Source organism: Pelodiscus sinensis, chromosome 19, assembly GCF_049634645.1.
Source record: "Pelodiscus sinensis isolate JC-2024 chromosome 19, ASM4963464v1, whole genome shotgun sequence".
NCBI lineage: Eukaryota > Metazoa > Chordata > Testudines > Trionychidae > Pelodiscus > Pelodiscus sinensis.
In genome coordinates, this window is record NC_134729.1 from 3,685,726 (window position 1) to 3,704,652 (window position 18,927).

An 18,927-nucleotide genomic window follows, 5' to 3' on the forward strand; every position below is an offset into this window, starting at 1 on the left:
TCAACCCGAGTTGGTTTCGGTTTCTGGACCTCCCCGGAGCCTGGGCCACCGCGGTCCCTTGCCAGCCAGCCCGGCCCATCTCTGCCTGTTAAAAATTACCTTCACGGGTCAAAGTCAACAGAAAAATCCTATTTCCGAGGCAGCCGTTCCCAGAGATCCTTAAAGCCCCTGGGGTCGAGCCAAAGGGGGGAACCTTAACATTGAACTTGGGGGCCACCGGCACTGGGTTTGTGTCACTTTTGGATCCCCTGGCTTGGCCTGTCCCTCTCTCTTTTCACTCAGCTGCCTTGTGGATGATCCAGGCCTTGTCTGCATTAACCCCTGCTCTTCCTCCAGTCCACCCTGCCCTGTGGATGCACAAGCTCTTTAGTTAGACCAGTAGAGATGTACAAGTCTCCTAATGCCGATGCGGTTTTACCACGTAAACATACAGGGAGGGTAGCCGTGCTCATATTGTACAGGATAACTGGATTAACACCCCCCCTCCCCAAAATCATGCAGCCCCAAGCAGGTGTGGTTATGTCAGGACAAAACCTTGGGGGAATGGCCCTCTCTGGAGTCCTTGATTGTTCCGTGAGCTGGGACCTGTTTTACGGGCTTGTCCAGGCACAAGTTGCCCCAGTTGGATTTAGATGCGCTTAAACTGGTTCAGCTGGTGTGTGTGGACATGCGTCTACATCCGTTTCAAACCGGTTCAGCGGGCGCCCGTCTGGTTACCACCGCGAGTTCTAAACGGATGTGTACGCCGGATGGGAACCAATCTAAGGAGGCACGTGGGTGTCCTACCCGGGTGTAAAGAAAAGGAGGTTTAAAAAAAAAAATCACACCTTTTCGTTCACCCTTTGCGGCAAGACCAGGCGGAAGAGGTCGGGGGACCGTGGGACATGGTGTTGGCCCTGCTGCCAACGTGTCCACAGTCTGTTGTCATGTTGTCTTGGCAAGAAACCTGCCTCAGAGTGTCTGAAATCACAAGCAAAGAACCCCCCCCCCCCGTTTTGAATCAGAATGAAATCAACAAAACAAACAACCCACCCACCGTGCAGTTGGCGTTGGGTTTAGCAACCCAGCGCTGCTGAAAATCCGGGGCCTAAACTCTCTGCCGCTGTCTCTCCAAAGCCAGCTGGTGCAGCACTGCTCTGTGGATTTCTAAGTCTCCCGCTTCCCTGCCCTCCAAATTGGTCACTGCTGCCCCCATCACCCCTCCCCCTTCCCGTTCCTGGCTGTGATGCTTCTAATTTGTTCAGGGTCTCCGGCGGTGTCCAGAATCCGCCTGCTTCTCGGCATCCCCTCTCCTGTCGGCTCCAGTTGAGAGGTGGGGGCGTAATTCTGTGGCAGGAGTTGATGGGGGGTGACGGGGCGTGTTTCTGGGCAGGAGCTGAGGACTGGGGTGGCGGTATGAGCTTTGCGTGGGTTTTGGGGTGGGAGGACGGTTGGGTGTAAAGGAATCGACTGGTGCCCGGACCGGTCTGTGCTGGGCTGGCTGTCGGGCCTTGGGGACAGGGGATGTGTCTGGCCGGCCCACCCCGAGGCAGTCCGTTGCCGAGGTCAGAGAGGCATCTGGAACCTGACGGTGCAGGTGCTGGCCTGCAATCAATACCCCATCCCAGAGCCAAAGTCAGGAGAATGACGCCCGCCCACCTCCCGATGCCTCATCTAGGGAGGAGCTATTGATGCAGGCGGCTCCCTGGTGCAGCCAGTGTTCTCTTGCAGCCGCCGCTCCTGCTTTCAAACCCTGACCCTATTAGCTGAACCGCTCCCATCCTATTAATCTCCCTCCTCTGTCTCTTGCGCTCGCTTGTAATTAATTCCCCATCTTCCCTGCTTCTATTCTGTTCCCTCTTATCCAGACTGTGCTTACCAGCCCCCTCCTGGCTGCTTTCCTAATGCCAGGATTCCTCTCCTCCCCCTTGCCCTCCCCCCTTAATATCCTCACCCTCCTGCCCCCTTCACCTCTGCACCCGCTTGACTTGGCCCCATGCGCTCAACCTGCCTAGCTCCGGCATGGCCTCTCCACTCCAACTCTGACCCTTAAAGCGCCAGGAACAGGTTTTCCCAGCCAAAGAAACTGCTGTTAGGATGTACCGGGAATAATCCCACTGCATCAGGCCCGGCTTCCCCTGTGGCTGGCTGGAGCGCTCTTAATGGTAGGAGCCTCCGTCCATCTGTCTTGGGGTTGCAAAGGGACAGACCGGGGGGAGGTCCTTTTATCACTAGTGAATGTGACCTGTTGTGCGGCTGGCAGTGTGGACGGGCAGTGGAGTCTCAGGAATCGGTGGCAAGAGGGGGCCCCCACGTGCGAGGCAACGGGGGGCCCCCACGTGCGAGGCAACGGGGGGCCCCCACGTGCGAGGCAACGGGGGGCCCCCACGTGCGAGGCAACGGGGGGCCCCCACGTGCGAGGCAACGGGGGGCCCCCACGTGCGAGGCAACGGGGGGCCCCCACGTGCGAGGCAACGGGGGGCCCCCACGTGCGAGGCAACGGGGGGCCCCCACGTGCGAGGCAACGGGGGGCCCCCACGTGCGAGGCAACGGGGGGCCCCCACGTGCGAGGCAACGGGGGGCCCCCACGTGCGAGGCAACGGGGGGCCCCCACGTGCGAGGGGGCCGCTGCACTGTCTCAAGTTGGTGAGCGAGGCGCCGTCTTTCTCCTGCACGGATGGGCAGCAGCCTTCCTCCGGCCTGGGAGCATTGACACAGATAGGGTGACGAAATGGCCGGTCTCTCTTTCGACACGCCGTGCGTCGCCTGCTGCTTCTTGCTCTGCTGTGTCATCCTTGCGGCCCTCCTGGAACGGCTGCTGCCGGGCTCATGCCAAAAGCCATGGCAGAGCAGCGGACCCCCCGGGGGAAATCTGTCGGGCTCAATTTCTGCTTTTCGTCCTGGCTTTTGTTTGCACCAGGGGTTATCGGGGGTACGAATCCCCTGGAGGTGCCCACAGGAAGTTGGAGAAAGAGGGAGGCCGTGGGCCGGAGATGGGGGACTAGGACTCCTGCGTTCTCTTCTGGACTCTACCTCACTGTGTTCATCTCCTCCCCGTCTGTGAAATGGGGCTAATCCGCCCCCTTGGAGAGAAGGGGCCTAGTGAATAAAGGGCAGATAAAAAGCATGCTTTATTACTCTGCCAGACTTGGGGAGGGGAGGAGAGGCTGCCTGCCTTCTGGCAGGTCAAGGGACGGGCAGAGTCCTGCATGAACTCCTAATTCCCATTCCTTTCTGCGGGGAGACGCTGGGCAGCCGTCCAGACGTGTGGTTAGCACTGGCCCTTTGCGTACGTGACAGCCAGAGAAAGCGGCGACCCATACGCAGCTGGCGTGGTGGGTGGGTGTGTCCGGGAGGTACCGCTCAGGCAGGAGTGGCCCGTCAGACAGAAAGGCAGGACGAGTGCCGAGCAAGCTGGGCGCTGTGCCCTGGGATGACGTTGCTGGGCTGACTTGCGGGCGGCTCGTCGCTTTCGCGTCAATTTCAGGAACAGGAAATGCTGCTTTTCCCAGGGAGCCGATGGGGTGGCAAATGGGCAGACGGCTCCGGGCTGGGAGGGGGGTGAGGACGCTGAATTGTAACGTGCGGGGCCCGCGGGTGGGAAGATGGTAGGAGCAGCCCCGTGGGGCTTCCTCCGGTGACAACCGAGAACGCACCACAGCTCTCTGCTTGGCCCGAGAGCCCCGGGGATCCCCCCCTGCGCTGGAAGCCGAGAGCAGCTGAATTTCGTGCCAGAAATGAATCGGGGAGGGGAGGGGGGAGGAGGGCTGGGAGCAAGTGAGGTTTCTCCACAGCCGACCCCCTCGAACACAGCAGGGAAACGTCGCCTCAGTTTCTTGGCCGTAGGACTGTGGCTGCTTCAGGGAGTTTCCGAGTCCTTAATGGGTCTAGTTAGGGGATCTCGGGAGCTCCGGGGAGAAGGGAAGTGGGGACGTGGGCAGCTTTTCCCAGAGCTGCGATCTGTCAGCACCATGCAGGCTGGGAATTCGGGCCGTCATAAGCGCGTGAACGTTCCTCCCAAACACCTTGCGGTTTGGAGGCTTTTGCACCCGATTCTGTCTCCTTGCCGGGGGGCGATTCCTGAGTGGTTTATCTTGTGTTAAGGAGCAATGATCCATCCAACACCTCCCTGCAGTCATAGAGCTGGGGTACAGGGTCCCTGCCTGGTGCATTATCCCGGGGGGGGGGGGGGTTGTTCCTGGCCCACCCGGGCAGCAGCAGTACCAGGCTGGAGCATGTTAACCCTTGGCTGTCTCGTCTCTTCTCTCTTCAGCAATGGAAACGAACAACCATTTTAACTTCACCGGCCTCCCCTCTGTGCCCACTGCCTCGGGACTGAAGCCTGCACCTTCCTCAGGGGACAGCCTGTATGCCAATGGGTCGCCCATCAACTTCCCCCTGCAAGGGAAATGTAAGTGGGGGGGGGAATGGGGAGGGGTGAGTTGGCCTCTGAACTGGCTTGGCTCCTTTGGCCACCCATCATTCAACCCCCCTCTCTCTCCCCCCCCTCCCCCCCGGCTCCGGTCCACTGGCCTCTCGCATCTCTGAGGCCAGCTAGGGAGCAATGTTCCCTCTCACGATAACATCCACACGTGGAATAAATTTTGTTGCACACACCGAGGCGTGTTGATGTGCACCACCAGTGGAAACGCATGCTGCCAGCTGTGAGCACTCTGCTGGGCATCACCTGAATTTCTCCAGGGCAGCTGTTCAAGCACTCGGCTTACAGGGGACACTGCTGGGGAGCCCCGTTGGCTGCACAGTGGGTCAGTGTCTGTGAGGCAAAGAACCCAGGCGTCCGGGCTCCCAGGCCTGTGGCTCGAGCCCGTCCCTAGAGCCCTGCGCAGGTAGATCCCCACCTGCAGCTAGTAATCGCCGTCCGCACTACAGGGAACCGTAGCGGTGGAAGGAGGAACGTGGGGTCAGCCACTCGGGCGCAGCTGTACCTCCCCAGACAGGAGACGTGGGCAGGGCTGCGGTGCTCCAGCTGGACTGGAGGAGCAGCCAGCACGAGCCGCTGCCTCCTGGAAGCACCAGCCTCACATCTTGCGCCTTCTGCCACGGCGGTTCCCGGGAGAGCCGGGCAGTTCTGGGGGTGGCGTTTGGTTTTTGTAGCTGCGGATTTGGGTCTCCGCAGAGATCGTTGGTATCTGTGCAGTCCCCTCCCAGAGCCTACGGCAGAACCCAGGCGTCCTGGCAGCGGGTGGTTGGCTGGTGTGATCAGGGCTGAGATCCTGGAAGTGGGGGGGTCAGGCAGGCCCCATGGAGGAGCAGGGTGCAGGCTAGGGCAGGGCTGGTCTGGCCAGGCCCTCCTCCAGGCCTTGGTTTTGAAGGCCCCTCCCCCCCCCACAGTGGTGGTCCTTCCCTTGAGCTGGCGGGGGGGCAGAGGAGTTGGAGGGGCCAGAGGCACCCCCCTGCTGGAGTGGACGGAGCCCCCCTGCAGCAGAAAGGAAGCAGGAAGCGCCGTGTGACCTTTCCTGTCCCCATCTGTTGCCAGCCAGTGTGGGGGTTGGCGTTGGGCTCGCTGCGCCCACGGGTGCTCTGGGGAGAGCAGGGCTGGAGGAGCTGAGAGCAGGAACGTGGGGGGGCCTGTCTCCCGGGCTGCCCTGGATCAGGGGACCTGCCTCCGGAGTGGCTCAGTTATCCCAGCTGGACGGCAGATACTGGCTGGGGGGGGGTGCGCGCGCGCGGGGCTCTGCTTGGCGTCGCTTCAGCCTAGAAAGGGCTCGCTTGCCAGAGCGGGTCTTGGCGTGGATTGGGCTGGTCAGCTGATCCCGCCAGCAGCTCCGCCGAGGGCTCGTTAATCCCTGCCGGGCTGCGGCCGGCTGGCTCAGGTGCCGGTGCAGCGGAGCAGGTCCCAGCCTAGCCGGGGCGTTCTCTCCCCTCCTGGGGATGTTTGCCAGGCCCCTGCGTGTGCAGCCGGAGCGGCCCCGCTACCTCCGAGCTCCCAGCGGCTGTGGCTCGGGGCGGCTGGCCTACCGGTCCGATCTGTGGCAGGTCTCCGAGGCCTGCTGCTCCCGGGATAAAGAGGGCATGGCCCCGGGGGTGCCTGTGGGGGGGGGGGGATAAACCTGCTCTAGGGGAGCAGCCGTCGGGGGGGGGGGGGGTGTCTGTCTGCCACCAGCTGCCTCAGTGCCCTCTGTACCAGGAGGCAGCGAGGCTCTTCCGTGGCCAACCCTCCACAGCTGCCTGGTCCCAGCCTTAGCATCCACCCGCCCTTCGTCTCCCGTGTCCCCCTCCCCCTCAAACTGGGGACGGCCGCAGTAACCGATTGCTCTGCCTTCTCTCCCCCCCCTCCCCCCCCAGGTCTGAATGGCGACATGAACGGGACTGGCTTAGCGACTGTATCCCACACTGGTGCTTCAGGGACCTTCGCCTCTGCCGCGCATTCCCCCGACGCCTCCGCCCTGCCCCACCCCTACGACTATCTGTGGAACTACCCGCCGTACCAGCCCGGCAGCCTCAAGGAGAGCTCCGGCCTCGGACAGTATCCGCTCAACGGCCTCCTGGGGAGCACCCGGCCGGTGTCCTTGGGGCACAACACTAACCCGAGGGGGGGCCAGGAGTTCTGGGGCAACGGCACCCCCGGCTCCATGGGGCTGAGTTTCGACTCGCAGGAGCTGTACGACTCCTTCCAGGAGCCGAGCTTCGAGCTCGTGCAAAACGGGGCCAGCGGATTCTATGAGGCCTCCCAGTCCTCCCCCATGCTGGGCTCCGGCGCCCAGTCCTTCTCGCCACCCGCCCTGCCCTCAGGACCAGCCGGGCGCCGGCGGAGGAGGGTCCTTGGGAGCAGACGAGGCGCGGCCCGGGGGTGAAGAGACCAGTGCTGGCCTCATGGGCAGCAAGGAGCTGGAGGAGACGCAGCCGGGTAAGTGGCTCGGGGTAAGCGGAGCCGGCGTGTCTGGTGCGGTTGGGCCACAAGGGAACCGTCGCTTCCCGGTTCCGATCCAAACCCCCAGGGCTGGCTTATGCGTGTGGGGGTGTTGAAATTAACACGCACACTCGCCGCCTCGCTTCCCCCTTCCACCTTGAGCTTGGCCACCAGTTGATTCACCCTGCCCCAGGTGCTATTCGGTGCCACTTGCTAATCCCACGGAATTGCCCCCGGGCTTGGGGGGGGGGCAGAGACCGAGCCTGGGACCTGAGGGAGAAGTGGGGAGGGGTGCGCTGGGCAGGGGAGCCCAAGGGGAGGGAAGGAGACAAGTTGGCAAACTTGCCATCCGCTCTCCCAAAACATGGGGGTGCAGGAAGCACAGGAGGGGGGGAGGTTGCCACGTGGTCTGTGGTGGTATCGGAGTGGGGGCGTCGTGCCACGCTGTCCATAATCCGCACCCGGCCGCAGGCCTGGCAGCACCCTCCTTGCTCGGCTGGGCAGGACCCAGGGCTGCTGGCAGGGCCCCGTGCCAGCACCTTGACGGTCTGGAGCTCAGCCGGAGCAGGGCAGGGGGGCGCTGATCCCCGTGCTGGGGGGACCGGTGCCCGGGTTGCACTGACGTGGGGCTCTGGCTGTTCCTAGACCTGAAAATGTGCAGCTACAACGGCTCCGGGCCAGCCGGGGAGCCGCTCAGCCAAGAAGCTTCCGTCCTGGCTCCGGACGCTGCTGGCAGCTGCCTGGGCGACGCCTCTGCCATCACCACTCCCCTGGCTAACCCTCCGCTCCTGAGCGAAGAGCCGCTGGAGCCCTTCGAGTCGCTGGCCAGAGGTAGGGCGCTCCCCTTTTGGCGCTGGGGGGGGGACGACGCCAAGAGCCTCTTTGGTGAGGGGTGGGGACTCGCACCGGGACAAAGCCTCCGTTTGCCTGTCCCGTCGCCCCCTCGCGTTGGGGGTCAGGCCGCTGTGAAGTCTGGCCCCATCCTGGTCCCCACAAACTCATCCCACTTCCCCGTTCCAGCGCCAGTCGGCCCCTGCTGCAGCATCAGCTGAGTGACTTGAGCTGTTTGTGCCAGCTGGTTTCCACCAGCTGCCTTTTATACCCCTCTGGCTGGCACCCTCCCACCAGGAGGCGGAGTCACGAAGTCCCTCCCCAAAAGGGTGGGGCTACAGACCCAGCTTCCTTGTTTAAAGGGCCAGTCCTCCTTAGGCGCTGTCGCCTTGTCCCGTCCCACCCCACAGCCATCTTGGGTTTCGGTTCCCAGCCGAGGGGGGCGTGGCTGGAGGCAGGGAAATCCATTAACCCCTGGAGTGCTGGAATGGGTGGAAGTGCCCGGAGTGTGGGTTTAGCGTCCCAAACGGCCCCTCCCCTGTGCCTTCTCCCCCTCCCAGCCGGCGGTGCCAGTCGGGTAGTTTGGCGTGACCCGCACCTAAGGCATCTCGCTCTGATTTCCCCTTGCAGACCCCGGGACTGGAGACCTCTACGAGATGGACGACTCCCAGCTGGTGAACGACAAGTCGTCTCTGGAGGCTGCCCCGGACATCTCGGCCCTCGACTGCTCCGACAGCCCCTCCCTGACCAATCCCAGCACCTTCAGCCTGCTGCCGGAGGACAGCCAGGACCCCGCCTCGCTCTTCGCCAGCCCCGACTCGCCGCCCGTCCTGGGGGAGTCTGTCTTGCAAGGTATGGGGCCCCCTCAGGGCAGGCCCAGGGGCTTTGCACAGCTGGGGGGGGATGATGTAGTCCAGCAGACGCTGTGCCCCCTCCAGCCCACCGCCTCCGTGGGGGGAATCCCGCCTAGCGTGTGTTAACGGCCACACCTGGGAGTCCAAGGCCAGGCCCTGGGGCGCTCGGTGCTGTACACACCCAGAACAAAGAGCTTCCAGTTTCTGGCTAGGCCGGGGGCAAGAGGTGGAGACCTCCAGGGATACAGTAACCCCCTCTCCTGCTAGCAGGATGGTATGTCGGGGGGGGGGGGGGGGCAGGGTTGAGGGTAGCAGGGAGCATGGCCTAGTGGCTAGAGCAGAGGTGATGCAGCCCTGGAGCTGCCACCGACTCACCATGTGACTTGACAGAAAGGTGGGTCCTAGTCAGTGTTCCCGCAAAGATTTTTCCGGCCGTGAGCAGAGTGAGTTTTGTCTCTGGGCCACCAATGCGATCACGTGCGCGTCTTCGGATGGGGGCCACCATGTGGCGTGGCCCCCCGAGAGACTCTCCCAGGTAGCGCCCCCCCATCTCCGGGGAAAAAGTGAGACGTCCCCCCCACGTTCCCCCCCCCCCCCCCCCCAAAGGAGCACTGCTCCCTAGGCAGCCTGTGGACAGGGCAGGGGCTGCTGGGAGCCCCCCCGGGAGAGAGGGAAGCTGCTGCCAACGCTCGGGGAGTGAGGTGCTGGGGGTGGGGCAGTGGCATGTGGGGCAGGGGGCTGGGGGAGGGGGGAAGAGAGCCGCAGCCATCACGTAGCCTGCCAAGGAGCAGTCAGGAAGCCACGGGGCGGCCCTGAACACAACCCCAGCCCTGGGGAAGGGCTGAAGCTGGCCCCAGCCACTGGAGCAGCCCTGCCCCCCTCCCCGCTCCGTCCCCCCACACACATGCGACCCTGGCTGCCAGAGGAGCCCAGCCCGTGTGGCCCTACCCCCCACCACATGCCCTGAGCAGGTCCTGGCCCCGTCCCCTCCAGCAGTCCCCCCCCATCACACCACCTCAGCCGGCCCAGAGCGGCCCCCGGCCCCCCCCCCCCCGTGCAGCGCGGGCAGGCGGAGAACGTTTCGGGGCGCACCCGAGCGGGAGTGGTGGTCCCAGTGCAGCGTGGGGGGCGGGGCGGCTGTTGGGAACCGACCCCAAACACGTTTCTACCCCCTGGCGTGAGTCCCCATCGCTCCTTGGCGTTGCAGACAGCAGCTTAGACCTGCATGACGGGGGGGACCCTGGGCAGGAGGAATCGGAGTCTCTGGAGCTCAGCCCCCCGCTGGCGCCGGAGTCCCCAGATGCCGGTCTGGAGGAGGAGGAAGAGGAGGAGGAGGCGACGGTGGACAGCTGCCTGGAGGCTCCAGCCGCCTCGCTCAGTGCATCAGCCAGGGGTAGGTGAGAAGCAGCTTCCCCCGGGTGTGCCAGCCCGTTCCCCTGCCCCACTAGAGCGCAGTGAGTGACCATCCCCTCCCCCCCTTCCCCGGCCCCACGGTGAGTGACCTTCCCCCCCCTCCCACCGGCGCGCGCTGAGTGACCACCCCCCTGTCCCGGCAGGCGAGGTCCCGCGCAGACGGATTGCCACGGTGGAGGAGGTTCGCTTCCCCCTACAGCACGGGTAGGTGTTGCCCCACCCCAGGTGGGGGGATTTGGGGGGGGGGGGTTGGGGGAATTTTGGGGGTGGGCGCCAGCCGCTAACGGGCCTTTCCCGCGCAGGTGGAGGCGAGAAGTGCGGATCAAGCAAGGTAGCCACCGGTGGCAGGGCGAGACCTGGTACTACGGGCCCTGCGGCAAACGCATGAAGCAATTCCCCGAGGTGATCAAGGTACAAGCCTCCCCTGGGGAGGGCTGGGCTGGAGATGGTCGCCTGCGGCTGTCAGCAGGCTGGCATGGCGGGGGGGTGGGGGGGCGGATCCCTAGGGCCCCTCCATCCCGGCCTGTACCCCCGTTGGCTCTTTCAAGAGTGGAAGCTGCCGGGGCGGGCTGCCCCTTAGGACAATGCCCAGTGTGCACAGCTGGGTGGCTCCGGCGCCTGGCCCTGCTGGACAGCTGCAGCCTGGAGTTTGGGCACTGCCCGCTGCAGGGGGAAGGGGGGAGGCAGAGCCGTGCCAGTTTCGGGGAGGGGCGCCGTGCTGGGCCCTGATCGGACCCGTGTGCCTTGTCGCTTCCCCAGTACCTGAGCAGGAACGTCGTGCAGGGCGTCCGGCGCGAGCATTTCAGCTTCAGCCCCCGCATGCCGGTTGGAGACTTCTACGAGGAGCGGGACATGCCCGAGGTGGGCCCCTTGCCGGGCGCGCAGCTGCGGGAGGGGGTGTGTGTGGGGGGGGAGATGTGGCAAGTGCTGGGGCAGCGCATGTCTGGGGGGGGAGACACACCTGGGGCACAGATCTGAGCCCCTCTTGTGCTCCCGGAAGCCTCCCTGCCCGTCCGGTGCCCTCGCCGCCTTCACGGGTGTCTAGGGAAGTGGCCTCTGTCCAGCCTGCCCCGGCGGGTGCCCATCAACTCCTCCTGGCCGGAGGCTTCCCCAGGGGCGTTGGGTGGGGTGGCGTGCGCTGGGCGAGGACTCGGCCTCTCCACGCCGGGCTCCAGGGTGACCGCGGCTCTCCCCTCCCGGCGCAGGGCGCGCAGTGGGTGAAACTGACCCCAGAGGAAATCCCCGCGCGGATCCAGGCCATCACGGGCAAGCGCGGACGCCCCCGCAACACGGAGAAGGAGAAGGCCAAGGCCAAAGAGGCGCCCAAGGTGAAGCGGGGCCGGGGCCGGCCTCCCAAGACCAAGGTGGCCGACTTGCTGAGCAAGACGGACGCCAGGCTCCTGAAGAAACTGGAAGCCCAAGGTACCTCCCTCCCTCCCCCGCTGCCGTGTACCAGGGCCCCGGTGCCCGCAGGGAGCACGGTGCCTGGCGATGCCGCCTGCCCCGAGGCGCTGGCGGCTCCCGTGGGCTTCCGAGCCGGGCTGGAGGGGCCCAAACCTCTGCATACCCCGGTAGCCAAGGCGCCGCTAGAGCGTGTGGGGCTCCAGGCTTCCCACTGGGCCCCCCTGCCCGCTGTGCCGTGGGTCTGATCTCCCCTGCCACGCGTGGCTGGGCCGGGTACCCTAGCTCGGCTCCTCGCTGCCAGAACCGGGGCGTGGATCCCCCCGGCAGACTGGATCTAGAACTTCACCCCTGGTAGGGCTCCGAACCCAGGCCCACCTCCCCCTCCAAGCACGGCCACCGGTCGCCTTGGGAGCTCCTGGAGGGTGCGGCGTGCAGGCCTGTTGCCCGCATCCCTAGGGCCAGGAGACCCCTTCCCTCCGACATCCTGCCCGTGTGGCTGTGCTGCCGCTGGGCCCAGGAATCCAGAGCCCTGGAGCGTGTCCCGGCTGTGCCCTGCTCCGTCCTGACTCGTTTTCCCCCCTCCCCGGCCTTGCAGAGGTGCTCAGCGACGAAGACAAGCTGAAGATGAGCAAGATCAAGAAGAAGATGCGGCGAAAGGTACGAGCGTGGGGAACGTGGGGCGGTTGCTTGGCGTGGGGTGCCGCACTGCCAATCAGCGCTGGGGGTGTGACCCCCTCTTTCTCCTCCTCCCCCCTGCCTGGGGCTCCCCTTCCTGTCCCGCACTGAGCTGGATTTCGTCCCTTCCAGGCGAGGAACAAACAAAAGCAGGAGGCCAAAGCGCCCAAGCCCAAGGAAGCCAAGAAGAAGGCCAAGGTGAGTGTGGGGGGGGCCCATCCGGGAGGGCGGGGGGGGGGACGACAACGACAGTGGCATGAAGAGGGGGATTGCGTCCCTGACTCGCCCCTGCCGGTCGCTCCCTCCGCCAGGCGAAGAAGGAGAAGGCCAAGCCGGAGAGGCCCAAGGAGAAGGCGCGGCCCAAGGAGAAGGCGCGGCCCAAGGAGAAAGGCAAGGCTGCCCGCAAGGTGGACAAGAACGCGCTGGCCCAGCGGCGGCTGGAGGAGCGGCGCCGGCAGCAGATGATCCTGGAGGAGATGAAGAAGCCGACGGAGGACATGTGCCTGGGCGACCATCAGGTTGGCTGAGCCCCCGGGCGGGGGGAGGACATGCCCCTTCACGGAGGCTAGTGCCTGTCTGGCCCCACCGCCTGCCACGAGTGGGTCGGCTCCTTGCAAGGCCTGTGAGCCCCCCACGCAGAGCGTGGGGCCTGGGGGCGCTTGTCTAGCCCCCCCGCAGCGCGGTGGGGGAGGGGAGCTCGGTATTATGATGCCTGCGTGTTGGGGGCGGGGGTGGGAAGGGAACCATGCTCCGTCCCTGTGGGCTCCTGGCCTGCGCTCGGCCCTCTAGGTCCCGCTGACCAGCTTCTCCTTGTCTCCCTCCCCACGTGGCAGCCCCTGCCGGCCTTGTCCCGCATCCCCGGCCTCGTCCTGCCCAACGGGGCCTTCTCCGATTGCCTCACCGTCGTGGAGTTCCTGCACAGCTACGGCAGGGTCCTGGGCTTCGAGGGGCCCCGGGATGTGCCCAGCCTCTGCACCCTGCAGGAGGGGCTGTTGGGGGCCGGCGACAGCCTGGGGGAGGTGCAGGACCTGCTGGTGCGGCTCTTACGGGCCGCGCTCTACGACCCCGGCCTCCCTTCCTACTGCCAGGTAGGCGGGTGCGGCTGAGCCCCTGGGCCTCCGTGCGAGCGGCGGGGCGCTGAGCTGGGGGGGGGGGGGGGGGGGCAGAGGAAGGCTGGCCCGTTGCATAGGGTACCTGCCTAGCCCAGGGAAACCCGGGTCCCGTTCTGTCGGACTTCCTGCATGGCCCAGAGCACTGTGGAGTCAGGATCTGGCTGCGTTTCCCCCCCCCCCCTCCTTGAGATCCCAGCATGGACCCCGGCTCCCCCTGTTGCTTTAACCCATGTCCCCCTCTCCCCCCAGTCCCTGAAGATCCTTGGGGAGAAGGTGTCGGAGATCAGCCTGAACCGGGACACCGTCTCCGAGATCCTGCGCTGCTTCCTCGTGGCCTACGGGGCCAACGCCGAGCTGTGCCACAGCCTGCGGACCAAGCCCTTCCAGGCGCTGCCCCCGGACCGCCAGGCGGCCGTCCTCGCCTTCCTGGTCAATGAGCTCAACAGCAGCGCCCTCATCATCAAGTGAGCCGGGCAGGAGCGAGGGTGGGGCGGGGCCTCTCTTCCCAGCAGCCTCCTGGGCGGTGCAGAGCGGCCACAGCTGTGGTTTGCGCCCTATGCTAACAGGGTGGGGATGGGCCCAGGAGACTACATATCCCAGCATGCATTGTTCTGCTGTGCATGGGATGATGGTGCAGGCCAGGGAAACTCTATATCCCAGCATGCTTTGGGCTGCCGCGAGCCTAGGGAATGGTGCAAACCAGGGAGACTACATATCCCAGCGTGCATTGGGCCACTGAGCCAAATGGTCAGGGGACTTGCGGATCAGAAGTCCCAGAATTCAATGCTGCCACGTGGCTCTGAGTGAGAAGTTTTGCTCTAATCCAGGTAGGAGAGTTGCATGCTGGGACTTGTAGTCTCCTGGGCTATGCTCTGACCACCCCAGCTGTAGACAGTCTGAAACATTCCCGAGCACCTGATGGGCAGGGACTGCACAGGCTGGGCTTGGAGGTGAGATACGGCCCAGGCACCCTGGAGGTGTCGCTCCTCTGCCCTCCTTGGGGGCAGCTGGGGGGCAGGGTCTGGGCAGGGCTGCTGTGCTGGGCTCCTCCAGTAAACTCTGGGCTGTCCTTGCAGTGAAATCGACAAGACGCTGGAGAGCATGTCCCACTACAGGAGGAACAAATGGATCATCGAGGGCAAACTGCGCAGGTGGGGGCTACTGAAAGCTGCCAGCAGCTGCTGGGGCGGGGGGGGGGAGAAGGGTGACACTGGGAGCCTGTTGCCTTCGGGGGAGGGGGGAGCTTTCTGGTCCATGGATCAGCCAGAGACTGTCCGCTGCCTGCCTGTGATCCGACCACGGTTCCAGCGGGCTGTCTCGAAGCCCTGAGCTACCTTTGCTGTCTCTCACGGTGTCCAAAGGAGCATGCTGAGGGCCCGATCGAATCCGCAGCCATGAAAAATGCGCCCGCACGGTGAAATCTGGTCCGTGGCGCGCATGGACCCCATACTGTGCCGATTTCACCGGGGAGTTTCTCTCCAATTGGAGATCCTGCCCGAAAGGGAGTTGCGGGGGGGGGTCATAAGATTATTCTAGAGGGGTTGCGTTGTCGCCACCTTTTACTTCTGCACTGCCCTCGAAGCTTGGTGTCCGCAGCGAGGTGACTCGGAGCGAGGACCCGTTGCAAGGCCAATGCAGTAACATTTCAGGCAGAAATCCCAAAGGGGACCGATTTTAAAATCCTGTGTCCATGAAATTGACCAAAATAGACTGTGAATGGTCGGAGCCCTAAGCTTGACCCAGCAGAGCTGGGTGTGGCGCTGTGGTTTCTAGCTGGATTAAGTCAGCGCTTTAAAGTCTTTGGCCATTTTCACTGACAGATTGACCCACAAATACTCAGTCCTGCGTCTGCAGAGAACCAGACAGGTTGGCGGGCAGGGGTGGGCTCCGGGTGTCGCGTTGAACGGGAAGGAGGGTGTAAGCTGCAGGTTGGGTGGTGTCTGTTCTGCATCTGAGCTCTCAGCCTGTTGGGTCCAAACTACGTGCTGGCCGCTTGCCCGATTTTTTTGGGGGGTGGCGGTTTTATGAAGGGGGGCCGGGGAGGCAGCAGGTATCACCTGTTCTCTGTCTGCCCCTGCAGATTGAAAATCGCCCTGGCCAAGAAAACAGGCCGCCCAGAGTCGGAGATCATGGGTTTGGACGAGGGGCCCAGGAGACGCAGCTCTCGCATCACGGAGGAGAACAGCAGCCTGGAGGCAGAGGAAGAAGAGAGCTGGGGACGGAAATCCCGCAAGGACGAGGAGGTAGCAGTGTGGCCGGGCGAGGGAAGCAGGGGTGGCCGTCTCTGGCTTTCGGAGGCAGTGTGGCTTAGTGGTTAGAATGGAGGGGATGGGACATCTGGGTTCTTTCCCCAGCTTGGCTGACAAGTCGCGCTCACTCTTGCCTCAGTTTCCGCATCTGTGCTATAGAGGCGGTGTCACGAGGGTGATGGTGAAGGGGGGAACTAGAGCCCAGAGCATGCTTGGCACGGGGGGGCGCGGGAGGGGTTTCACCCTCCTGACCTTCTCCTCCTTCTCTCAGGGCAGCATCTCTGCGTCTAGCGTCCCCGAGCTGGAGAGGCAGATCGAGAAGCTCACCAAGGTAAGGCCGGCCCGGGTGAGGGTGGGGGGCTGTCGGCCTGCGGCTCTGGATTCTCCATGGCTGCTTGGGGCTGATAGGAAATCCCCCCCCCCCCAACACTGTCCTCTCTTCTCCCCCCCCCGTACCCCCCCCACCAGAGGCAGATGTTTTTCCGGAAGAAGCTGCTCCACGCCTCCCAGACGCTGCGGGCCACGGCACTGGGCCAGGACCGCTACCGGCGGCAGTACTGGGTCCTGCCCCACTTGGGGGGGATCTTTGTGGAGGGCTGCGAGGCAGGTGAGCCAGGGCAGATGCCCTGTGGGGAGGGGGGCAGCTAGCGTGGGGAGGCTTCCACGGCTCTGATCTCTCCCTGCTCCCCCCCCCCCCCAGCAGCTGCGGAGGAGGCGCGCAAGGAGGCCCAGGAGGAGGAGGAGAAAGAGGCTGCCCCTGAGAGCCCCCCGGTGAAGAAGGAACCGGTCGAGGTGCCGGTTTCCGGCCGGCCAAACGGCGCGGCCTCCCGGGCGCGGGGCCGGCCGCGGAAGAGCAGAGAGGAGCCAGCCCGGCCCAGTGGGCCCAAGCCCCCGCCCCTCAACGGGCTACTGGAGGACTCGCTGCCCCCCTGCCAGAGCCAGCACGACCTGAGCCAGTCGGCCTTCCTGTCCTGGCTGAGCCAGACGCAGTCGGCCCTGCTCAACGGCTCGGTGCTCACCCCGGACAGCAGCCCCGGCAAGGAGGCCCCGAGCCCCCCGGCCCTGGAGGAGAGCTTCCCCGAGAGGGCGGAGCCGCGGGGGCCCTGGTTCAATCTGCTGCCCCGGACACCCTGTGACGACGACGACGTCCCCTTGGCTACCTCCTTAGACGAGCCCCCGGCTACAGCCGCCCCCCAGCCTTGCAGCCTTCGCCCTGGGGACCAGCCCAAGGCCGTGGGCAGGCAGGTGAGAGCGGGCAGGGCCGGGGCCGTGGGGTAGGGAGAGGGGAGGCAAGGGGTTTGCTCCTCTAAGGTTAGATGGGGCGTTCCCCTCTGGGGCGTATTGACTGAGCATCCCCCACAAGCTGGGATATGTAGTGTCCCTGGCCTGCACCATTCCCTAGGCTCATGGCAGCCCAAAGCATGCTGGGATATGTAGTGTCCCTGGCCTGCACCATCATTCCGCGCAAAGCAGAACAGTGCATGCTGGGATATGTAGTCTCCTTGGCCCGTCCCCACCCCGAGGCCCCCTCTGGGGTGGGGTGTGGGTTCAGTTCCCTGTCAGATGGCACCCGTCTCGCTGACCCCATAGGCATGGCTGGCACCGAGGCTGCCCTGTAGGGGTCGCTCTAAGCAGGGCTGGGAAGCCCCCGTCCCCCCCTGCGGCAGGATCGGAGTCTCCAGAGGGACTGGGGGGGGACTGTCTAGAAGTTGGAGCTGGGGGGTGGGAAGGGATCCATCTTCCCATATCCGAGAGGTGGGGTAGAGGAAGGGGGCAGGAGCACAGATGAGGCCCATGGGAAGGCACCAAGACCCAGAGCCCCCAGGAGGGTGGCCAGCACCCCTCACCCCCGCTGCCTCTCTCCTGCCAGCCGCACGGCCCCGCCTCTCCTCCCCTCGCTTCCACGCCCGTCCACGCCAGCCCCCGGGTGCCCAGCGCCTGCCCCAGAAGCCGGGGTGGACCTGACAAGACCCAGGGGCCGCTGGGGCAGCCCAAGCGCCGGGGCCGGCCCCCCACCAAGTTCTTCAAGCAGATTGAGCAGAAGTACCTCACCCAGCTAACGGCGCAGCCTGTACCCCCAGGTGAGTCCCCCTCTGCCTGCCAGCCTCCCCTGGGGCAGCCTGGGTCCCACTGCCATTGCCGCCCAGGGGGTGGGGGTCTCCCTCTTGTGTGTCCGCCCCCCGGCTCTCGGGGCAGGAGATCACGTTTGCCCACAGGCGATTGGGGTGGGCTGGCCACCAGGACTCCTGGGTCTCCTGTTCCCTGCCACGCCCCAGGCTGGGGATGGTCTCCTTCCCTCCACGTGGTGACTCGGCTCGGGGGGGGGAGGGTACAGGGGGGCTCCCCTCCACACTCATCCGGCTCCGCCGCTGCCTTGCAGAGATGCAGAGCGGCTGGTGGTGGCTCAAGGACCCGGAGGAGCTGGAGGCCGTGGCCCGCGCATTGCACCCGCGGGGGATCCGCGAGAAAGCCCTGCACAAGCACCTCACCAAGCACAAGGAGTACCTGCGGGAGGTCTGCGCCCGCACCACTGCCGGTGAGGATGCCTGTGGGCCGGCGGCGGGGAGCCGGGCTTGGGGCAGGCCGCTGGGATGAAGAATAAGACCGATAATAGCTGATGGGTTTTTTTAATAGAAGCAGCGGGGTGCCCACATCTCCAGATCTCTTGGCATTGGTGAAGGCTCGGAAAAGGGCAGCAAAAGGCTGAGGGGTTCGGAACGGCAGCTGTAGAAGGAGAGGTTAAAAAGCCGGGGACTTTTCAGCTTAGAAAAGCGGAGCCTCGGGGGCTAGGATAGAGTCTATAAAACCACGACCGGTATGGAGAAAGTGACTCAGGAAAAGTCATTGACTTGTTCCCGTAACATAAGAACTAGGGGGTCACCCAACGAAATGAACAGGCAGCAGGTTTAAAACAAACAGAAGGAAGTTTTTCTTCATGCAGCGCAGTGTCAACCTGTGGAACTCCTTGCCAGAGGATGTTGAGAAGGCCAGGACTTTAACAGGGTTCAAAAAGAACTAGGTAAATTCATGGAGGAGAGAGGTCCATCTGTCAGAAGCTGGGAATGGGCAACAAGGGGGGGGATTGCTGGATGATTCCCTGTTTAGTTCATTCCCTGTGGAGCACCTGGCGTTGGCCACTCTCAGAGGATGGGACGCTGGGTTGGATGGGCCCTTGGTCTGACCCAGTCTGGCCGTTCTTATGTTCCTGTGCAGATCCCATCTTCCAGCCTCAGGATGCCGGCCACCCCGTGTCTCAGGAAGCCTTGGCCCAGTGGTCCACGACAGAGCGGGCCTACGAGGCAGACCTGGCTCTCCTGCAGTGGGTGGAAGAGCTGGAGCAGCGGGTGCTGATGGCGGATCTGCAGATCCGGGTAAGGAACCGAGCCCCTGGCCGGCTGGGGGTTGCTTTGGGGCCTGCTGCGAGATGGACGACGACTCTTGGTTGCAGGGGTCCCTGGCACGACTGGGCGACTGCGCTAGAGCCGGGCCCGGCTCTGTCCGGACTCCTGGGTCCCCGCCCAGGGCTGTGAGCTGGCACT

At 64.6% G+C, this 18,927-nt stretch overlaps 1 protein-coding gene across 1 annotated transcript in view; it reads left to right on the forward strand.

Annotated features, from left to right (window-relative positions):
* The window catches only part of BAZ2A (bromodomain adjacent to zinc finger domain 2A), a 34,335-nt gene that overhangs the window by 9,678 nt on the left and 5,730 nt on the right, over window positions 1–18,927 (forward strand). Inside the window, 23 exon segments of the mRNA XM_075901860.1 lie at window positions 4,253–4,390; window positions 6,286–6,713; window positions 6,715–6,847; window positions 7,496–7,681; window positions 8,312–8,533; window positions 9,743–9,928; window positions 10,092–10,152; window positions 10,251–10,359; window positions 10,708–10,809; window positions 11,154–11,370; window positions 11,948–12,009; window positions 12,160–12,225; window positions 12,339–12,545; window positions 12,861–13,115; window positions 13,389–13,603; window positions 14,216–14,290; window positions 15,220–15,382; window positions 15,660–15,719; window positions 15,857–15,995; window positions 16,089–16,633; window positions 17,259–17,469; window positions 17,769–17,924; window positions 18,602–18,759. Coding sequence (XP_075757975.1) covers window positions 4,255–4,390; window positions 6,286–6,713; window positions 6,715–6,847; window positions 7,496–7,681; window positions 8,312–8,533; window positions 9,743–9,928; window positions 10,092–10,152; window positions 10,251–10,359; window positions 10,708–10,809; window positions 11,154–11,370; window positions 11,948–12,009; window positions 12,160–12,225; window positions 12,339–12,545; window positions 12,861–13,115; window positions 13,389–13,603; window positions 14,216–14,290; window positions 15,220–15,382; window positions 15,660–15,719; window positions 15,857–15,995; window positions 16,089–16,633; window positions 17,259–17,469; window positions 17,769–17,924; window positions 18,602–18,759 — 4,092 coding nt within the window. The 5' untranslated portion in view covers window positions 4,253–4,254.